Below are 19,531 nucleotides of genomic sequence, written 5' to 3' on the forward strand. Positions count from 1 at the left end.
TTACCTAAAACTTTTTGGGGCCCCCTTACCAAAATCTATGGATCCGAGACTGCCCCTTGTATACATGTACATTCCTAATTGTTGCAATGACTACCAGTATCATGAGTATTACAACATGCTCAGGCCATACAAATATAATTGTGTCCTTTATAAACAGACAGACAGACTGATAGATATGCACCAGTATACAATAATATTCTGTTTAAAGATGAGCATGCAATCATAACAGGGACAGATCTATGAACAGAGTTCTGGGGGTTGGAAACCCACCCACCCCCCTTTGTTGGATTATTTGATAATGTTGTACAATGTTTGGGCAGAAATGAGCATATTATAGCCTGGAACTCCGTTTTGTTGTTTTTTGTTTGTTTGTGTTTTTTTTTTAACAAATCCCTTCTCCTGTATATTTGGATCTAATGCGGAATAATATAAAAGTAAATATATCATGAATTTTATTGAAAAATAAGGAAAAAATGTAAAAAAAAAATACATTTAAGAAATAAATTAAGTAAACTATAAACTGATAACAAGATTTTTGACAATACATATTATCAAACAGTACATATATGTGTAAAAAAATCAATTACCAAGGAAGATAACCATTAAAAAAAACTACCACGGGAGATAACCATTAAAAACAACACTGCATCAAAGTCTGTTATTTCCTACATAAATAACCTTCAATTTATGACCAGAAAAAAAAATAAAACACTCTATAACATTTGAAAAAAATGGTCTAAAGGAATGTCTAAAAACAGAAACAATATTTATGAGTAATACACATCAGTAATTTCATAAAGAAAAAATGAGTATGAAAATATTCTCATCAAAAACCAAGGGAGATAACCATTAAAATTATAATGAACTGTTGATTATGTTTTCTTCAGAATGATTTCTACACTAAGATTATATATATATAACAAATGACAATTTGAAATAAAGAAATTTTAGTTGACAAAATCCATCTTGAGTATGTAAGCATAAAAAATAATAAATTACAAAAAAATAATGCCCATGCAATTTTGTGCCAGGAATATTCTACAAATCCATATATATCAAGAATATCTGATATTTATGCTGCTTTTTAACAAAATCTCACTTTATAGTTAACACATTTTTAGCAAGAAAATTCTTAAGTGTAAGTTTTTGTAAGAAGCAGGCAAATTGGGAAAAATCAGAAACATTCATGTCAAAAATCCACCGATCTGACAATATGATTTCACTCAAGGATGCTTTCCCAGAAATTTTTCAATAGAATATTAAATGTTGAAAAATGAGGTTTCAAAAGAGTTAACTGCCAATGTAAACATATTAATCATGTACACATGTTAATCATGTGATTTAGGCAAGATTCTAAAATTTGAGATAGATCTATTTGATCATCTGCATAAGACCTAAGGAGGCAGACTTAGGATAAAGGACATAACTCTTGAAATCAGTGATATATATGTATCATATTTAAGAAACCAAAGGCTTTCCAGCTTACATTTGAAACAAACTGAAATCAATCAATGTCACTTTAATGTTTACATGAAATTGATATAAAGAGCCTGAATACAAATGTTCCAATGATTTGTTTAGAGTTTTATCTCTTATCCTAGGGCTACCTCCTCAAGCAATTCTTTAGAAAAAAAGTGGATTTGTTGCTTTTTAACTAAAATCAAAGGTCAATTTGAAAGTACAGTAGCAGATCCAAGATTTAAGCTTCAAGGGGGTGTTTACATAACTGAATGCTGAGAAAGTAAAGTTTTGTTTTCTTAAGAAGGGGGTAATTACAAGGGCAAATTCATATTTCATAAAAATAAAATATACATTATTTTTTCCATAACAAAAGGACAAGAATTTGTGTATAATAAAAATTTCACCCTGTAATCTAAAGAAAAAGCTAAAAACTGGAACCAAAAATTGTCCTGGAAAATGAAGATTTTTTTTCATATTTTAGAATTCCATTTTGTGAATTGGGCTATAAATAGCAAACCAAGACTTTTTTACAGTTATTAAATCTAAACCATATTTTTGCAACTGACTGACTTTACTTTAAATTTCAGCAAAGGATATTTAATACTGTAATTATGATATCACAAAACAAATTATCACATAACCAAGTAAAAACTAATTAAGTTAAAAAAAAAATCTATAAAAAAACAAGTGCAAAAAGTGCAATAAACATTTTGTATATGGTACTTAAAAATACATTTTGTTCATATAAGTACATTTGTACCCAAATGCAAATATAATTTACCCACAAATAATATGGGTTTCTCATAATAATAATTACATGTTCATGAATTGACATTTTATTTCTTTTTTCAAATCTAGACAAGGCATGTACTACCAATGCAAAGTTACAAATTTCTTTAAATTACCCTGTGTAGTACTATGTTATCTGGTGTCAAATTCACAAAAAGTCGTAAGTGTAAAATTGATGGATTACACTTACAACTTTTGGTGATTGACGCCTAAAAGGTTAAACCTTGATCAAGTATCATTACAGACCTCAATTTGAGATTTTCCTCAAACTTTGAAGTCTTTCCTAAAATTTCCTAAAACGATCCATCAAATATATAAATAGCATATGCAGACCCAAATTTTCATTTTTTTGGTAGATATTTTTGCATTATGAATCACCTCTTCCATTGGCAGTGTCAGAATTTTATATGGATCAGTTCTTAAACTGGAACTTTGATTTTTGGTCTGCACTTAATACTCTGACCTTATTTTCTTATTACATTTTCTTTGCTAGCAAGACCGTCATTTCTCATTCCTCTGTGGCACAAACAATACTTCCTGAACTTTATTCTACGAATTCTACCTCCTGATTGATGAGCTATGATTAGAAACACTTTCTTTTTACAATAGAAGCAAAGCTTCTGTAAATGTCAAAATTTCCACAAGGTTCATTTTTAAATTCCTTTCCAAGCACTGATAGTAGAATTCTGGAGCCTGAAAAAAGTAATTTGAATTTTAAACATAAGTAAAACATTGTAATTAGCCACACAATTTGATATGTTTCTGAAATTGTAGATGCAAGAATAGCTTTTGCTGAAAATCACCACAGATGCATATGTAAATTAAGAGTAATCAACTTACAGTGTAAGGCTGAATAAATTATTTGCAGGGCACAGCTTGATATAGTAATAGCAGAGGTCATACTCTGAACAATTTGAGCAAGTATGGACACATCATCAAAGCTTGATTAGAGTTCTGAATTTTACTTCTATTATAAGTGTAAACTGGCCCAAATCAGGTTATTTTCTATCACCTAATTAAATATCAGTAACATTCCCTGTAGAAATTCAATTTCTCATGGATTATAAAAAAATTAAGAATAGGTTCTTTTTCAAAACATTATTTTGATTGGGATTGTTTGAATCATAGAATGTAAACCGATCAACTTTTATGACATCACAATACCAAACTGGGTTATACAAAATAATCTGGTTTACTTAAAGAGAAACAACCAATCAGAAAGCTTGTTACAAATCAAATTGAAATTAAAATATTTACCTCATCTTTCATTTTCCTGAGCTGGACCAATAACTTGCCGTCAAATTGGGCAAAGTAGGGAACACATCCATCGAGTTTATGTGAACACAGCCACTCGCTAACATCATCGTTGTTCATCTTGAGTAAATTGGAGCTAGGTGGCACTGATGATGCCATTGATGATGAAGAAGCCACAATAGGTGCATCTGTTGGATCTTACAAATAAGAAGAAGATTTGAGATTTGAAGACATTTCAATAAAGTACTGGAATCTGTAACAATCAGGCAAAATTGAAAAAAAACACAAATTTGACAAAGTAGGCACAGAGTTTATGGTCTACAATTATATGAAATTGCAATGCATTTCATAGAATCAAGGCCTTGAATTACAGAGAAAAAAAGAAATGCCTTTTCTGTCTTTTATATAACATTTTGAATAAGATTTCATGGAAAGACTTGTGGTATTTTCCCACCTTGATTCAACCACTGCCTGATTCTTACAGAGAATAAAACTTACATTTTCTCCTTCTCTGATCATATACCTATAAAACTGGCACCAACCAAATTGAAGGGTGTATCTTGTAAAATGCATTATCTATATGTAAATAAGGCATAAACACAGACATCAAATTTGTCCAAGAAAAGTTAATTCTTAATGTTTTAACTAGTCACATTTGAACATTAACATTGTGATTTCTTCTGTTTTGATAACAAGAGACAATAAAACACTTTATGTACATGAATGAGTTGGAACATGTTAGCTTACAAGGGTGCTACATTTTAAAAAATTTACCATAGAATAATAGTTTCGAAAGTTGAAAAAAAGATCAGATTAGGTCTTAATTAAGTACAAATCAAACAAAAAATCAGGCAGGTACTGATTCATATAGAATAATATTTACTTTTGATTTTGATACTGTTATGTTTCAAAGATAATGGAGTTGAGACATTCCACAGGATATCAGTATGCTGTTTGTCGGAAGTCGACTTTTTACATTTTGATTTATTTTTATGTACGTTTACATAAAACAAAACTCTAGCATTGTTTCTGAGGTTCTGAATAAGTTTCAGAAAAAAATGTTTACATTTTTTTTCTGATGAATGAATCAATCAAAACCACTGTAGTACCTGCCTGCATCTTAATTTGACCAGTGCTCAACAGGAATAAATTGTTATTGCAGTCAAAACTGCTGGTGAAGTGGGGACAGGTATACCTGATAACACTCCCAAATGAGGATGAGACTTCCACAATATCAATGAAAAGTTTGGAATTTCCCACATAAAAATGTAAGATTTTTTCAAGTTTTTTTTTTTGTTAAAATTACTACAGTACCTCCCACATGAGGCAGTTTCAATGGGAAATATCTCCCACGTGAGGCAATATCAATGAGGTAAAATCTCCCAGGTGAGACAGGATCAGTAGGAAAGAATCTCCCATGTGAGGCAGTATCAGTAGGGAAGAATCTCCCATGAGAGGCAGTATCTATCAGGTAAAATCTCCTACATGAGAATCCAGTATCAATTGGGGAGAACAAACCACATGCATTGATCCAAAGGTTAACAGGTAAAAATAGGGAAAAGTGATAAAATCAAAACTTTGAAAACCTTTAGTTGGCTGACCTCCATTAGCAGTATTTACAATCATATCCTAATCTACAATGTGATGAAGATTAAAGTAAGTCAGAAGGGTTGGTAGGGTTAGTGAAAACAAAAACAGTGTATATACCAATCTGTTTTTTTTTTTTTATATATATATAAACTCCCCACAAATTCTAATGACTGAGGTAACCATATTGGTACTTATACTCTTAGTATCCAAAAAATATCTGGCAGCTTGGGTAATTAAACTGGTTCCTATAGCAACTGAATTATCTCTATAGACTCCCAACAATTTTCATTTTCAAAGGGTTAAAATTCTAGCTCTTATACCTCCCTGATTTTTTATCTAAAGACTCCCCAAGTTTTCCCATTCCTTTAAGCTCCTTCATTAATCCATTCCAGGGTTCTTCGAAAGGGTATTTTCCACTGAAATCGAAATATAACTTAGCAACAAGAATGGCTCCGAGCCAACCGTCAGGGCAGTAGTTTCTCTGTAACATTAGAGGTATGTAGTCTTTCCTCATCTGGAATGTATACTCTGCCTCTAGAAAATAAAAACACATCATTATCAAATTCAATAATTTTATTGTTGAGAAAAAACGAATGTAGCAATCCAACTAATTAAGTATCAGTCTTTATAAAAATCAAACAGGAGGTGATTCATGCATGTCAAAAATCCACTGAACTCACTTTTGCTTTTAACTCAGAAACAGTTACAGACCACATAACCAGTCTTAGTTTACTACTTGTTTGTTGCACTTTCAAATAAAAATATATATAGATTGTGTATGAAATTGGCACTATAAATGTAACTGCCTCAAGTATCAGGTGAAAAAAAACACTCCAATGATATTCACAAGTAGAAATGGAATCCTTACTAAATGTATCTACAAAGTGTCATGAAGGATTGTTCAAGAAAATTGCTAGATGGACAGATTGACAAGCAATCAGATGGACACACAATTTGTTCTCCACGAAAGTGGGGAGACATAATTCTGTGCAGAAAAATTAACATGGACAATATGTTTCATTCATAATTTTATTTTTTTTACAGTACTGTAATATGATGAAGGTGAAACCTTTTAACGCTCTTGAAGAAACATTAATAAAAACTATTTTTTGTCAGCTCTTATTTGATATGTTATACCTTCAAGTATGGTAAATTTTGTAATGATATATACATATATATATATATATATTTGCCGTTCAGCATTATACTTTTTATCAAGGTGTGATATGTCTATTGGCCAAAATGTCCAGCATTCATAAAGAATTATTGGTTTTCGTAGTCCAAAATGTCGAATTGTCCAGCACTGGTTAACATTGTGGTTCTTAAAATTTGCAAAACGGCTTAAAAGATTTCTTTTATTGTATTTAGTTTCGCTGCATTTTGTTTCATTTAGTATAGTTCAATTATGTTTTTATTACGATTTGATTCATTTTATCAAATTGTTTGGTTTCCATTCTTTCTTTTATCGATTATTTTCGTTTCGTTTTGGTTCGTTTTCATTTTGACCCGAGAATTATGGGTAATATTGATGACGTAATTTTCGTAAACATCCGGGAGCCATACTGCAGACTATAAGGCCAACCCTATCTTGGAAAAAATATGATTCGATTTGTATTTAATTATCGAAACTAGCAAATATTTTCCGAGACTAGTTTGGCGCTCAATCGCACATACAAAAGTATACCCAAATGAAGCTGCCATTATAATGTTTTTCAGCTCCTGAAAATGAAGGTACAAACCGAATATTGATGCTTTTTCTTGCCATAAGTATACAGAACCGAGTTGACAATACAACCATAAAATAACATTGAATGTGTATTCTTGAAATTAGTACCCTACTTAATTAATATATTTGAGTATACATATATATATGGTACTAACCTAATCTACAGTTAGGACTGAATTTGTATTTTTCCGACATACATATTAGTACAACAGAAGCATTTTCTACAGCTTCCGCCATGGCCTGGAGTGTAGAACCACCCAGTCGTTCTATATCTATCCAAATCTCTAAACCTTCTTGCTGTAATGTATAAACATAACAGACTGTTGTTTAAATCAGAGTACAGTATTGCAAGTCGTTTTGGCAGGTGTAAACCTCTATTAAGCTTTTCCCTCTCAAAGCTTATAATAACATCCATTTCCCCCTTTTAGCTCCTTATTTTCAAACGACGTGGAGCTAAAACCTCCATAGGGCTCACCACCATGTTACTAAAAACAATGTGTTTAAATTTCAAAAAGTTCAGACAAGTGTTACCCAAGTTATCCTAACTTAAATAAAGTTAATGGATGTCAAACAATGACAACACCAATAAAACAGACAATTAGGACAGTGTGATACCATAATATGACTGAAAAGGTATTTTGTATTCTTATAAAAATTACTTAACTGTTTATAATGTTACTTATTTCAAAGATAGAGCTACCATGGAAGTTAATAATATTCAGACTTAAGTATTTTTTTATCAAGTTTTTTGACGCTGCGGCAAGGACTGACATGACCAATAATTTTCATGAATTTTGTGGACAGACAGACAAACTATAGTTTCATGTAAGTTTACAGAGCTGTAATCAGTGGTGCATCCAAAGGGGGATGCAGAGAGTTAGAACCTCTTTTTATTAGAAAATTTGTTATTTTCACGTGCAAAATTGACAAAAAATGGCAAATAATTCCTAGCACCTTCCCTCCCTCACCACTTTATTTGAGGAACCCGACTGGCACCCCAAAGTGTCTGGATTCATTTCTGGTATGTATGGCCACATACTTTCAGTCTATCCTTCAGTTTATAGACAATATCCTTCTAACTCCATGCATAGTTAATGAATGTATGTTTCTTATTCTTCTTGCCTGATTTTGATCACGAAATAAAAGTATCAAGGCAAAGATTAACTCCATTCATAAGATATCTGTAGTTTACTTTCTACCGTTCTATGCTGGTGATTAAAAACGTACTTGACCTTTTTAACACTGAGCAGTGATTAAATTTCTGTAAGAATGTTTCCACCAATTTACATTTTCAAAGTATGAGAGAAACTGATTCTTCTTCAGCCTATTCTTGATTAACATATTTCTCCACTCTCTACGGTAAAATTTTTAATATACTTGCTAAGGTTGAAAATCTTATTTTTACCATCAAGATTGGAAAAAAAATTTGACCTCTTCATTACTGAAGGAAAATCTCTATAGATTAGTGTAACCATGGGAACACAAGTTAAAGAGAAACTGGCCTACTGTAAACATTAATTTTTGTGGATTCTGTCAAGTGCACATATTTGCGGGTATCAATTTTCACGGTTTCAAAAAATGATTAGTGTTAAATAGTATTTTAAGACCAATTTGCACTTCTGCCCACTGTGGAAAGGGCAAAAATTAGTACATTAACAGTAGTTTTCCCTCTCTCAAAGGTTCATGACATGTTTTAAAGCATTGTTGTAAATACAAACTGAAGAAAGACTACAAATACTGTAAGCAAATTCACAAAGAGAACACCTTCGCTTCAAATTCAAGTAAGTTCAATTATCTCCCCTTGGAGTCCTCCAACAGTAATTGCATTTCTTCATGCACATCTTAATACGATTCTCAACCTAAGTAACATCAAAATCCATTTAGCTTACAAGAAATGTGGACATACATACAGACAGACAGACAGACAGACAGACAGAAAGACAATCAGGGTGATTTGCATATACCCTTTTTTGTGGGGGTACAATTAAAAAATCATTAACAAGATCACTTAGAATTATCAAAACAAATTACTTTTCTTTCAAATGTTTTTTTCTACACTGGCACATGACCCAAAAGAAAACAAACTGGTTGAAATATTTTCTCACCTATTACTCTATGTAAACACTTTGTATGATGACATAACTCACACAGGTAAACACTTTGTATGATAACATAACTCATACAGGTAAACATTTAGTATCATAACATAACTCACACAGGTTAACATTTTGTATCATAACATAACTCACACAGGTAAACATTTTGTATCATAACATAACTCACACAGGTAAACACTTGGTATGATAAGAATAACACAACTATCTATAAAGCAACCTACATAACAACTGATATATTTAAGAATCAGGCAGTGGGTGAAATTAGGTATGAAAAATGCAATCATTTTGAATGTGTAACTTGACTATTTGCACCATCAGATGTTTTTGTTTTTGTTTAATGACATCATGAAATGTTCGTCATTTACGAATTGCAAATAAAAATTTTGTCTATTGAAAAATAACATAAATTTTCCATATCGTTTATATGCACATTGAAAATTTATCTTATTTTTCAATAGACAAATTTTTATCATAGCCAATTCTTATAAATTAATTTTAAAACATATTTTTATCTTTAAACATGAGAAAAGTAGCTCTGAATTTAACTGAATAGGAGCATGTCAATATTTTTTTTATCCATTGAGATATAACAAAATTATTTTAACCAATCAGATTACAGTTTTTATCTCAAATTAATTTTTTAACAAATAGACTTCTGCAAAATTTTTAGCACTATATGATAATCACATGTTTCAGTTTACCTATGATTATCACACAATAATCATGTGTCTCACTAACATATGATTATCATATGTTCCAAGACAAAATTAACATATGAGAATCAGTTGATAATCAGATTATTGTCATTTGTAAATTATCATATGATCATCATATGGTTACTATATGTTTGTAATATGTAAATTTTATATAATTATCATATGATTACCATATGATTATCATAATCATGTGATTGTAATATATGGCACATTTGGATACTTACGATTTTTTTACATCATTCTCTCCTTTCAGGACAAACAATGCTCCTTTACAATTTTTCTCTACATGCTTGTCCTGGCTATTTGCCAATTTTTCCATTGTTGGCATGAGGTCTTCAAACTCCCTGACTTTTTATACAGCCTCTTTATCAAAAGACAAAGTCCAAATAGCTTTAGATGCCACTTTTTGTTCTTCAATGTTGTCCCTTTTTAACATCTTTAACAACAAAGGGAGAGCACCAGCTTCAATTATCTAGAAAAAAAAGATTTTTTTTCAAAATATCAATGACTGGGAGATATAATGTATCATTTGTAATTTAAAATATATTTTTTTTGTTTCTTGTTTTTTGTTTTTTTGAAAGGGCGAAAGCTGCTTTTTCATATTCATTTTTTTTTGCTTTATAGTTGCAGATTTTATCCCTAGAGGACATATTCTAGACATTTTACTTACCCTTTAGTATATGAGAGAGTAATCATGGGAACCAAGGTTCTAGCGGAAATCAAAATAAAGTAATCCAGGGACAAATACTAAACATGGAAAACAGACATACACAACAAAGAACATTAAGTAACTAAAATAATACATATAAAATAACAAAAAACAAATGAGCAACTCAGACTCCACTAAAAACTGGGAGCATTGACCAGGTGCATAAGTAGGGGAAGCATCCTCTGCTTTTCTAGAAACACCCACCCTTAGAAAACAAAGGGCAAATATAGTCTGTAGCATTTATTTATAGGTATATAATTCTAATCATAAGATTCTTTATGTTTATAGCCTTTTTTGATTGGTCGAAAACGTATTTGCCAGATCGTTCATACTTGCATGAACTTCACCAGATCGTTCATGCATGCATAAACGCCAGTCAGCTTGAAACCAATATGGCGTCCGCGTAGTTCGAAAGAGTGTGGCAACGAACTGAACGGCATAATATAGCCGTAAAAATAGTTTACTACATGCACATTGATTTTACCGGTCAAGTTTGTTTACAGAGAGTAATTTTCAGCTCGGAGTCTGACTGAACCTTTTAAAACATCTTGTTGTAATTTTCCTTCTTCCTTGTTGTATTTCCTTAATAATAATATTCCTGTTGAATTGTTTACATCTCGTATTTTGCAATGCCAACTATCACTTTGTCCATGCCACCTTCACTGTTGTTGTGCAGCCGATTATGTGTAAATATTCGTCTGTGCTCCCATACGTGTGCAAAGAAATGTTTGTGTATTGAAGCGTAAACCTAAAAACTGTGTATCAATATAACCGACTAAGGCTCTCAGAAGGTAACTTTGATTGTCGGATAGAATTATAAGGATTCGGCTGTTCAATGAGTTTGGGAGCTCCGAGATCCGTTCATACATGCATGAACGACAGAAATTAGCTGTTCAATCCTATGTATTGTTGTTATTGCTGTTTTTCAGTTGGTCATGCAACAGTCTGTACTTGCAGGCCAAGAGTCCAGTAAAGGTACTGAACTTCTAGAAGAATGTGTCCATTAGCAGATACTTCATGAATTCCATTTGCAAGATCACTTGACCAATAAAGCTAATTTTATACTGTTTTAACCCTCAGAAGTACACCTGTCACGTTTTAGGCTGACCCTAAAAACATGTGATTCAATTTTCAAACTTTCTTAGCATGCATTTATTATTAACACTATCAGTCCATTTGCCCAGTCCATTGATCTGTTCTTTGACATACATACCTCCCTTGTGCCCTTGTTCAGTTTCCATCCCTTCCTACTCAGCTGAAGTTTTTTTTTCATTAACAACCAGTTTGCCAAGACCATCCATGAGTTCATTATGAATATGACTACATTTAGATTTTCCCACAAGCCTATGTTATTGCCCTTGATCAGTTTCTATCATCTCTTGCCTTTTTTTTTGTCATTAACAGCCAGTTAGTTAGGGGTAAGATTATTGTGTTTTTTACATTTGCCCACAAACCCATGTTAATGCTCTAGTTCAGTTTCTATCATCTCCTACCCTGTCTTTGTTCTGTCATTTACAGCCAGTTTGCCCAGACCATCCATGATTTCATTAGGGGTAAGGGTATTGGCCAAGAAACCCATGTAAGTTTTTATCATTTCTTACCTTGCCTTTATTTTTGTCATTAACAGCCAGTTTGCCCAGACCATCCATGAGTTCATTGGGAGTAAAACCTTTGTACCTTCCTCTCTCACTGTTTAGGGATATCTTTATATAGTTAACAATTCCTTCAATGGCACCTGAAATTACATATATATAGAAATATTTTCTATTCTATAACTAATGTGAAGGATCAATACAAACATGAATTTGCTATACATACCCAGACTTGTACAGGAAGTTGATATAAGAAAGCATACCCAGAATTGTACAAGATGATGATATAAGAGAGCATACCCAGAGTTGTAGAGAGAGTTGATATAAGAGAGCATACCCAGAGTTGTAGAAAGAGTTGATATAAGAGAGCATACCCAGACTTCTACAGGAAGTTGATATAAGAGACCAACTAAAATCACTTGCAATGTATGCCCCTTCTGTATCTATTCATTAATAGCAAAAATAAGTGCAAATTAAATGGGTGGAATGGTAGTAGGACAAGGTGATTCCAACATACCACCAACTTGCTGAGTGGTGGTATATATATGCAGTAAAACCAGCCCTTGGAAATTATGCGAACAAAAGTATCTCAACATCTTCTTGTAATTAAGTATCACTCCAGGAAAGAAACATGCAAAACGTGATACATAGTTGCATCAGAAACAGTCACAGACCACATAGCCAGTCTTCAATTGTCATTTGCTTTTCACATTTTCACGAAAAAAAATATTATAGACTTGTATGAAATTAGCACTTTGCAAGAGTTGTAGTTCTTGATTTAGTTTGATTTGGTTGATTTTAGTAGAATAAATGAATGTTTTTTTTCAAAATACACAACTGAATATAGAAATGACTATAGGTTTCATAAAAATAGTGTGTGGACTGCAAAAACATTGATTGTTCAAATGGGTTTTCTACACCACAAATCACATCTACCACAGACAGTGTCTGAAGTTTATATGAACTGAAAGTAAACTATCAATTTTATCATTGAATGGTAGAATGATATGGCATTTATCTTCTGACATACTAAGACAATATTCATATATCTAGATGGACAAGGCATGGTGGAAGTTGGTTTTGAACACTTTTTCCAATTTTCCGATAATGAACGAATCCAACATAATATATCATGATCCATATGGATATTAATGACAAACTTAATATTTAATGTCCATCAAAGATGTGACACATTCTAATAGAGCCTGTGGAATACGTATTCATCATCAGGACGCAATCAACACGGACTATTTAAAGATTGCAAATAGTTCAAGAGACTTTATCGATTCACGGAGTCTTCAATTATGACACTGCAGTCACGTGCTCTGCCGACCGATAAGGATTTTCAGATGAAAGGCTAGACTATTTGGATTCTTTTTTTTTAAGATGGAATTATGTTCTCTAGTGAGAACTTTCGTTTATGTAGAACTAAGCTATCAAAGGTTTTTCATCTGTACATGTATTATACATTGTGTCTTGATTATTTGTATGAACTTACACTTCAGCATGTTGAAGAGTGAAATTAATAACACTTATAAATTACATGTAGTGTTCTTTTGTAAATATTCATTCAGTTTTAGAGAATTCAAAATTTAAAAACATTATTGGTAATTGGCTAAAATTGGAAGCAAAATGGAAAACATTATAATGAGGCAAAAAAAAATATATCAGTATGTCGGAAAAAAATATTTCATTTAACAATAGGTTTTGACCGAGTCTGGAAACAAGACTGATTTGTTTGGCCTGAAATAAGCATAACATAAAATGTTTGTTTTCTCAATTTAGTTTTTAACCTGAACGATTTTTTTTATTTCAAAGGGAAAAGTTTAGAAATCACATATATGTACGTAAGGAACTGGAAGTAATTATAGAATGTTTAGTTTCGTAAAAACAATAAATAACAAAACCGAAATACTGTTGAGTTCTAATTCACTATCTATTACCATTTTCATGAATGTGAATTTTCAATTTTATGTTTTCATGAGCAGAAATGTATAATGTAAACAACTGTGCTCTTCGAATCCGCAACACGTCTGAAACCGCTAAATGGAAGTTGATGTTACATTCACATATTATTTAAAAATGTATGCAATTATGCATCTCCTTTTTTGTTTTTTCCATCCGAATGCTCAAATCCTATTTGGGTACCCTAAATTGTTTATGGGGAGAGGGGGTTACTATCAAGTGACCAAAAGTTAAGATTTTTGATATAATTTTGAATTCTGAACAAATCCATTGATGTAGAGATCAAAGTATAGTCTTTTCAAATAAAGAAAGTATCATTGAGTATAATTATATTGTCATATTTCTGGGGTTTGGACATGCATTTTTCATGATTATTTTAAAATCTTACAGTAAATTATTTAGTTTAAATAGAGATCCAGTCCAATAATATTAATAATTCTTAAGTACATTATATTAAATTGTAGTTCTAAGGGAGATAATCCATTTTGCTTCCATTTCGGTGCTGGTCAACATTCATCAATAGTAGGATTTTGTTTCAGTTTGAATCATCAAAAATTTTTTTCATAGTGGGGACTTGTATTTTTAATTCTTTTTTTTTTTCGTTGTTTTGTTTTTGTTTTAGTTTGTTTGTTCTTTTTTGTAGACTTTATTACAATATTTTAACAACATTTACCACTTAATTTTTTTGTATTTTTTTAATGCTATAGAAGTTAAAGTTCTAATGTTACTAATGTAATAACTTAATAATACATGTATGTCAATTTTGATTATGTGTCAATTAGATATATTAGATATGCTTTCGATTCAAAATTACTGTGAAACATTATCAAGCCATTACAGTCCTCTATAATTAGTTTGATTTTATTTAACTTTAGGAGAAAAGAGTTATTGCTCTTTAATTTTTCAAGTATACAAATTTAACTTCCAAACCAAGCAAATCTGATATTTGTTGTGTAAATTGTCTTGTGATATTATACAGACTGCTGATGTAAAAAAATAAAAACATATTTTATGAAAATCTCTTTTTGTTTGCCCTTAGTGCTAATTGTAATGCCCTTGCCTGCCTCTGGCCATTTTCTGAAGATGCTCCCATGAGGGGTTAATTTTGTGCATTTCCAACACAATGGTATGACTTCACATTATTTCTGCTTGGCTTTCATTCTAGTGTCCATGAAATCGCTGTTTAAGTGTGGTCTTGTTAATGTTTTGACAAGATGTGTCCAATTTTATTGCTACCATCTGATGATGATATGTTTCACGTCTTTCTGATTGTATCTACTAAGAGGTCATGTCTCCCTGATTGTATCTATTAAAGAGGTCACGACTTCCTGAATGTATCTACGAAAGAAGTCCATGTTGGAGACCTTATAGAGGTTTCCTTTCAATTTCATTAGTATAACAACATTTTACACTAGAAAAGTTTGAAACAGATAATTAACTTCTATCAATCAGTCGGATCTCCCATTCATTGACACCATAAATAAAGGATACACAAATGCAAAATGATACAAATTACAGGGGTGAAAAAAAAAACAAAAGACATATTAAGATTCAAACAGGATACACTATAAAGACTTATAAAGGTTAGACTATAAAGAATAATGGTATCATGCTGTCGTGAATTTCGTAATTGTTGTCTGTGGTGGAATGAAGGTATCATGCTGTCGTCAATCCGTCATTATCGTCTGTGGTGGAATAATGGTATCATGCTGTCGTCAATTTTGTCATTATCGTCTGCGGTGGAATAATGGTATCATGATGTCGTCTGTTTCTTCATTGTTGTCTATAGTGGAATAATGGTACGATGATGTCAATTTCGTCATTGTTTTCTGCGGTGGAATAATGGTATCATGCTGTCGTCAATTTCGTCATTGTTTTCTGCGGTGGAATAATGGTGTCATGCTATTGTAAGTTTGTCATTCTTGTCTTCGGTGGAATAATGGTATGATGCTGTCGTCAATTTCGTCATTGTTGACTGCGGTGGAATAATGGTACCATGCTGTCTTCAGTTTCGTCATTGTCGTCTGCGGCGGAATAATTGTATCATGCTGTTGTTAGTTTCGTCACTGCTGTCTTCGGTGGAATAATGGTATCCTGCTATTTTCAGTTTCGTCATTGGCGATTACGGTAGAATAACTGTATCATGCAATCGTCATTGTTGTCTGTGGAGGAATAATGGAATCATGTTGTAGTCTGTGTCATTATTGTAGCCTGCGGTGGAATAATTGAATCATGCTATCGGCAGTGTTGTCTGCCGCGGAATAATAGTATCATGCTATAGTCAGTTTCGTCATTGTTGTCTGCCGCGGAATAATAGTATCATGCTATAGTCAGTTTCGTCATTGTTGTCTGCGGTGGAATAATGGTATCATGCTTTGGAAGTAACAAGAATGCAGGGTGATTCCTTATATATCTTCTACCTGCGTAATGACCTTAAGAAATTCCGAAATAAGACCAGGAAGAAAATTACGATTAATACAAATATGTTAAAAAACACTTGCGTAAAAATGTGAATGCGAAAAAAGGTATTGTTGTTGTTGTTATAGAATATAACAGCGAAATGATATCTTAAATATAAAACTCATTTAAAAAGATAAAATCGGAGTAATCAAAATGTCTATTCATTGTCCTGGCCTGTAGGTATTTTACTATAGGATTATAGCTGATCTGATCCGAAAGAGTTTCCGCTATATAGATGACGTGTTATCTTTGAACAGTCCTTATTTCGGGGATATGATACATCGCATCTATCCCAAAGAACTTGATATACGATAGACATTGTGAGGTCAGCCTCATATCTTGATCTACACTTAGAAATCGATGGTAAAGGAAAACTATTGACCAAACTTTACGAGAAACGTGATGACGTTTCATTTAGAATTGTCAACTTTCCTTTCATCTGTGGCAACATCCCTCCAGCACCTGCATATGGAGTGTTCATATATCATCAAAACTAATACGTTATGCCAGAGCTTGCCGAAACGTACTACGCAGACTTTTTATGTCGCGTTAGAATTCTAACAAATAGGCTTCTGGAACAGGGTTATGTTGCTACAAGATTGAAGTCATCACTACAGAAGTTTTATGGTCGTCTTTATGAACTCGTGCATCACTACGGTGTATCCATATGCGCCATGAAAACTGATTTGTTCAACGTGTCATAATTTTCCTTTCCTCTTTCGTCTACCGCGGATTTGACTTCTATGAGCAACTCGGTGGGTGTTTCTAGAAAAGCAGAGGATGCTTACCCTACCGGTGCACTTGGTCCATGGTCCCAGTTTTTAGTGGAGTCCGAGTTGCTCATTTGAATTTGTTACTTTGTATGTATGATTTTAGTTACTTTATGTTCTTTGTTGTGTATGTCTGTTTTCCTTGTCTGGTCTTTGTCCCTAAATTACATTATTTTGATTACCGCTATAACCATGGTTCCCTTGATTACTCTTTCGCCTTTTCCCGAATTTGCAAGATTCTTGCATTTTCTGAGAGGGCTGGTGGTAGCGTCTACAGTGAATTTCGAACGTCACACATTGTTTGTAGCTTGATGAAGCCATTGATTAATGCACATATGACGTAAGGCGTACAAGAACTAAGCCGACTTACCACTGCCGACGTTATCAAGCAGAACAAGCAAGAATATTCCTAAAATAATTAGTAGTTGCAAAGTGTTTCAAGTATTTTGAAATATGTTTAACTGCAAATTATAATATATGAATATTTCCGTGTCCAAGAAGTCATACTTCTGAGTTTGTGAATATCTCATATATTTTGTACTTTCAAGTAGAAAGATAACGTATGTTGCGGAATCATTTATTTCATTACCTATGATAAAGATTAGGTTTAGAGGTACAGGCATCTTTATGATCTGGCAGAATATGTTCATAATTTATACTTTTAAAAGAAAAACCTCACAATAAAAAAGGAAATTACGAGATGATATCTCCAGTTTAATTTTACAATCACAAAACAGTAAGCTATATTCAGTCCTTAAGGAGGACTCCTTATCAGAAGTAAACAGTCTCCTGACACTGACTACAGAAATTAAAATGTAAAAATTCCCAATACAGTTGTATTTACACGTTATTTTTGAAAAAAAATACATCCTATCTATCGTTTCCTTGAATTGACGACTTTAACATTCACTTCTGTGCTGGAAAAATTCTTTAATTATAACGAGGTCAACTGGGGTCAACAGGCGTGGATCGGGAGATATTTTAAACAAACACTTGTTCGATTATTATAAAGAATTTGTAAATGATACATAGAAGATTTTCAGATATTTGTATATGTTTACAGCATACATTTAATGGCTTCTAAGAAAGAACGGTGAAGTAAGAGTAGACAGGTCCTGAAAATACTACTTTCCTTTGGAAATTTGACAAACCAATGGGCTTAAGATCTAGACTCTGACAAATAATTCTCTACATCAGAGTTCAAAACTGTAGTGTTCAATGTGTACCTAACATGATAAGCTTTCAGATGATACTCAGTTTACATATACTGGCTAAATCTAAAAAAATATACAATGCATCCTAGGAACTACTTTGTTTTTACGGACTTCTTTCTGGTATGTGCATGCGACTGGTTCCCCTTAATAGTGTCATTTTACCTTTAGTGTATGGTAGCGGAAATAGACAAGTAATTCCTATTGAAAAATTGAAAAATGACATCAATTTCATTACCTACAAAATGCCTCAGGCCGGATACAGGCCCCGATCTGTATTTTATCGTATATATTATGAACTTTCAGTGTATACTGAGAATGTTTTTGTTTTGGACATAAAAATGCATGTATTGAAAAGTTGTGGATAAACTAATAAATTCAAAAGGAGTGAGTGTAAAATACTCATAATTAGAGCATGATTTGATATCCAAAACAATTTTACAGTTGTACTTAACGATAGATTTATTGATTGATTATGACTTTATGTAATATTTCAGGTATTTAATGAAGACTGTGCTTTGTAATGTATCATGCCGAACCGGATTTTTAATGTGCTAGCTCACAGTTGCAACAGCCAGCAGGTAGCTACATGCATGTCGGACATGTAATTATGCCAAAGTCTGCCAGTTGTAACTCTACCTCCTATACGGTATGACAGGCACAGTGACGAACAATTTCGATTCCTTTAATGTTACTTGGCCTGGGATCCAACTCACGTCGTCCTCCGGTAGTCACTAAATGACAGAGTTCTTAAAAAAAAACAAATACTGGAAGTGTAGGCATACACAAGACCTTTAGAATTGTTTTGTGAATAATTCGTTTTAACTGACCCAACCAAGTGGCAGATCCAGGAGGGGGTCTGGAAGGGCTCGGCTCCCCCTTAGAAAAAATATTGTTGAAAAATTGTGTGTGTTCAATCATAAAAAACACTCACTTCGTGATCCTGACCGATGATCCTGTCAAGAAATTTTTTGAGGCCCCTTACCTAAAACTTTTTGGAGCCCCTGTCCAAAAACTATGGATCCGAGACTGCCCCTTGTATACATGTATATTCCTAATTGCTGTAATGACTACCAGTATCATGAGTATTGCAACATGCTCAGGCCATACAAATATAATTGTGTTCTTCATAAACAGACAGACAGACTGATAGACATTCACCAGTATACAA

General features: G+C 32.6%; 1 protein-coding gene across 1 annotated transcript; it reads right to left on the reverse strand.

Annotated features, from left to right (window-relative positions):
- Positions 1-1,868: 1,868 nt before the first annotated feature.
- On the reverse strand, positions 1,869-7,137 carry LOC148596838 (uncharacterized). Its single transcript, XM_088562757.1, has 4 exons — positions 6,976-7,137; positions 5,419-5,628; positions 3,508-3,701; positions 1,869-2,943 (listed from the first exon to the last, which is right to left on the reverse strand). Exons 1-4 carry the CDS (start codon positions 7,055-7,057, stop codon positions 2,851-2,853), a joined length of 579 nt encoding a protein of 192 aa, XP_088418883.1. The 5' UTR covers positions 7,058-7,137; the 3' UTR covers positions 1,869-2,850.
- Between the last annotated feature and the right edge of the window lie 12,394 nt (positions 7,138-19,531).

The sequence above is a fragment of the Perna viridis genome, chromosome 15 (assembly GCF_037379345.1).
Source record: "Perna viridis isolate PV_CMFRI_1.1 ecotype Kerala chromosome 15, ASM3737934v1, whole genome shotgun sequence".
Lineage (NCBI taxonomy): Eukaryota > Metazoa > Mollusca > Bivalvia > Mytilida > Mytilidae > Perna > Perna viridis.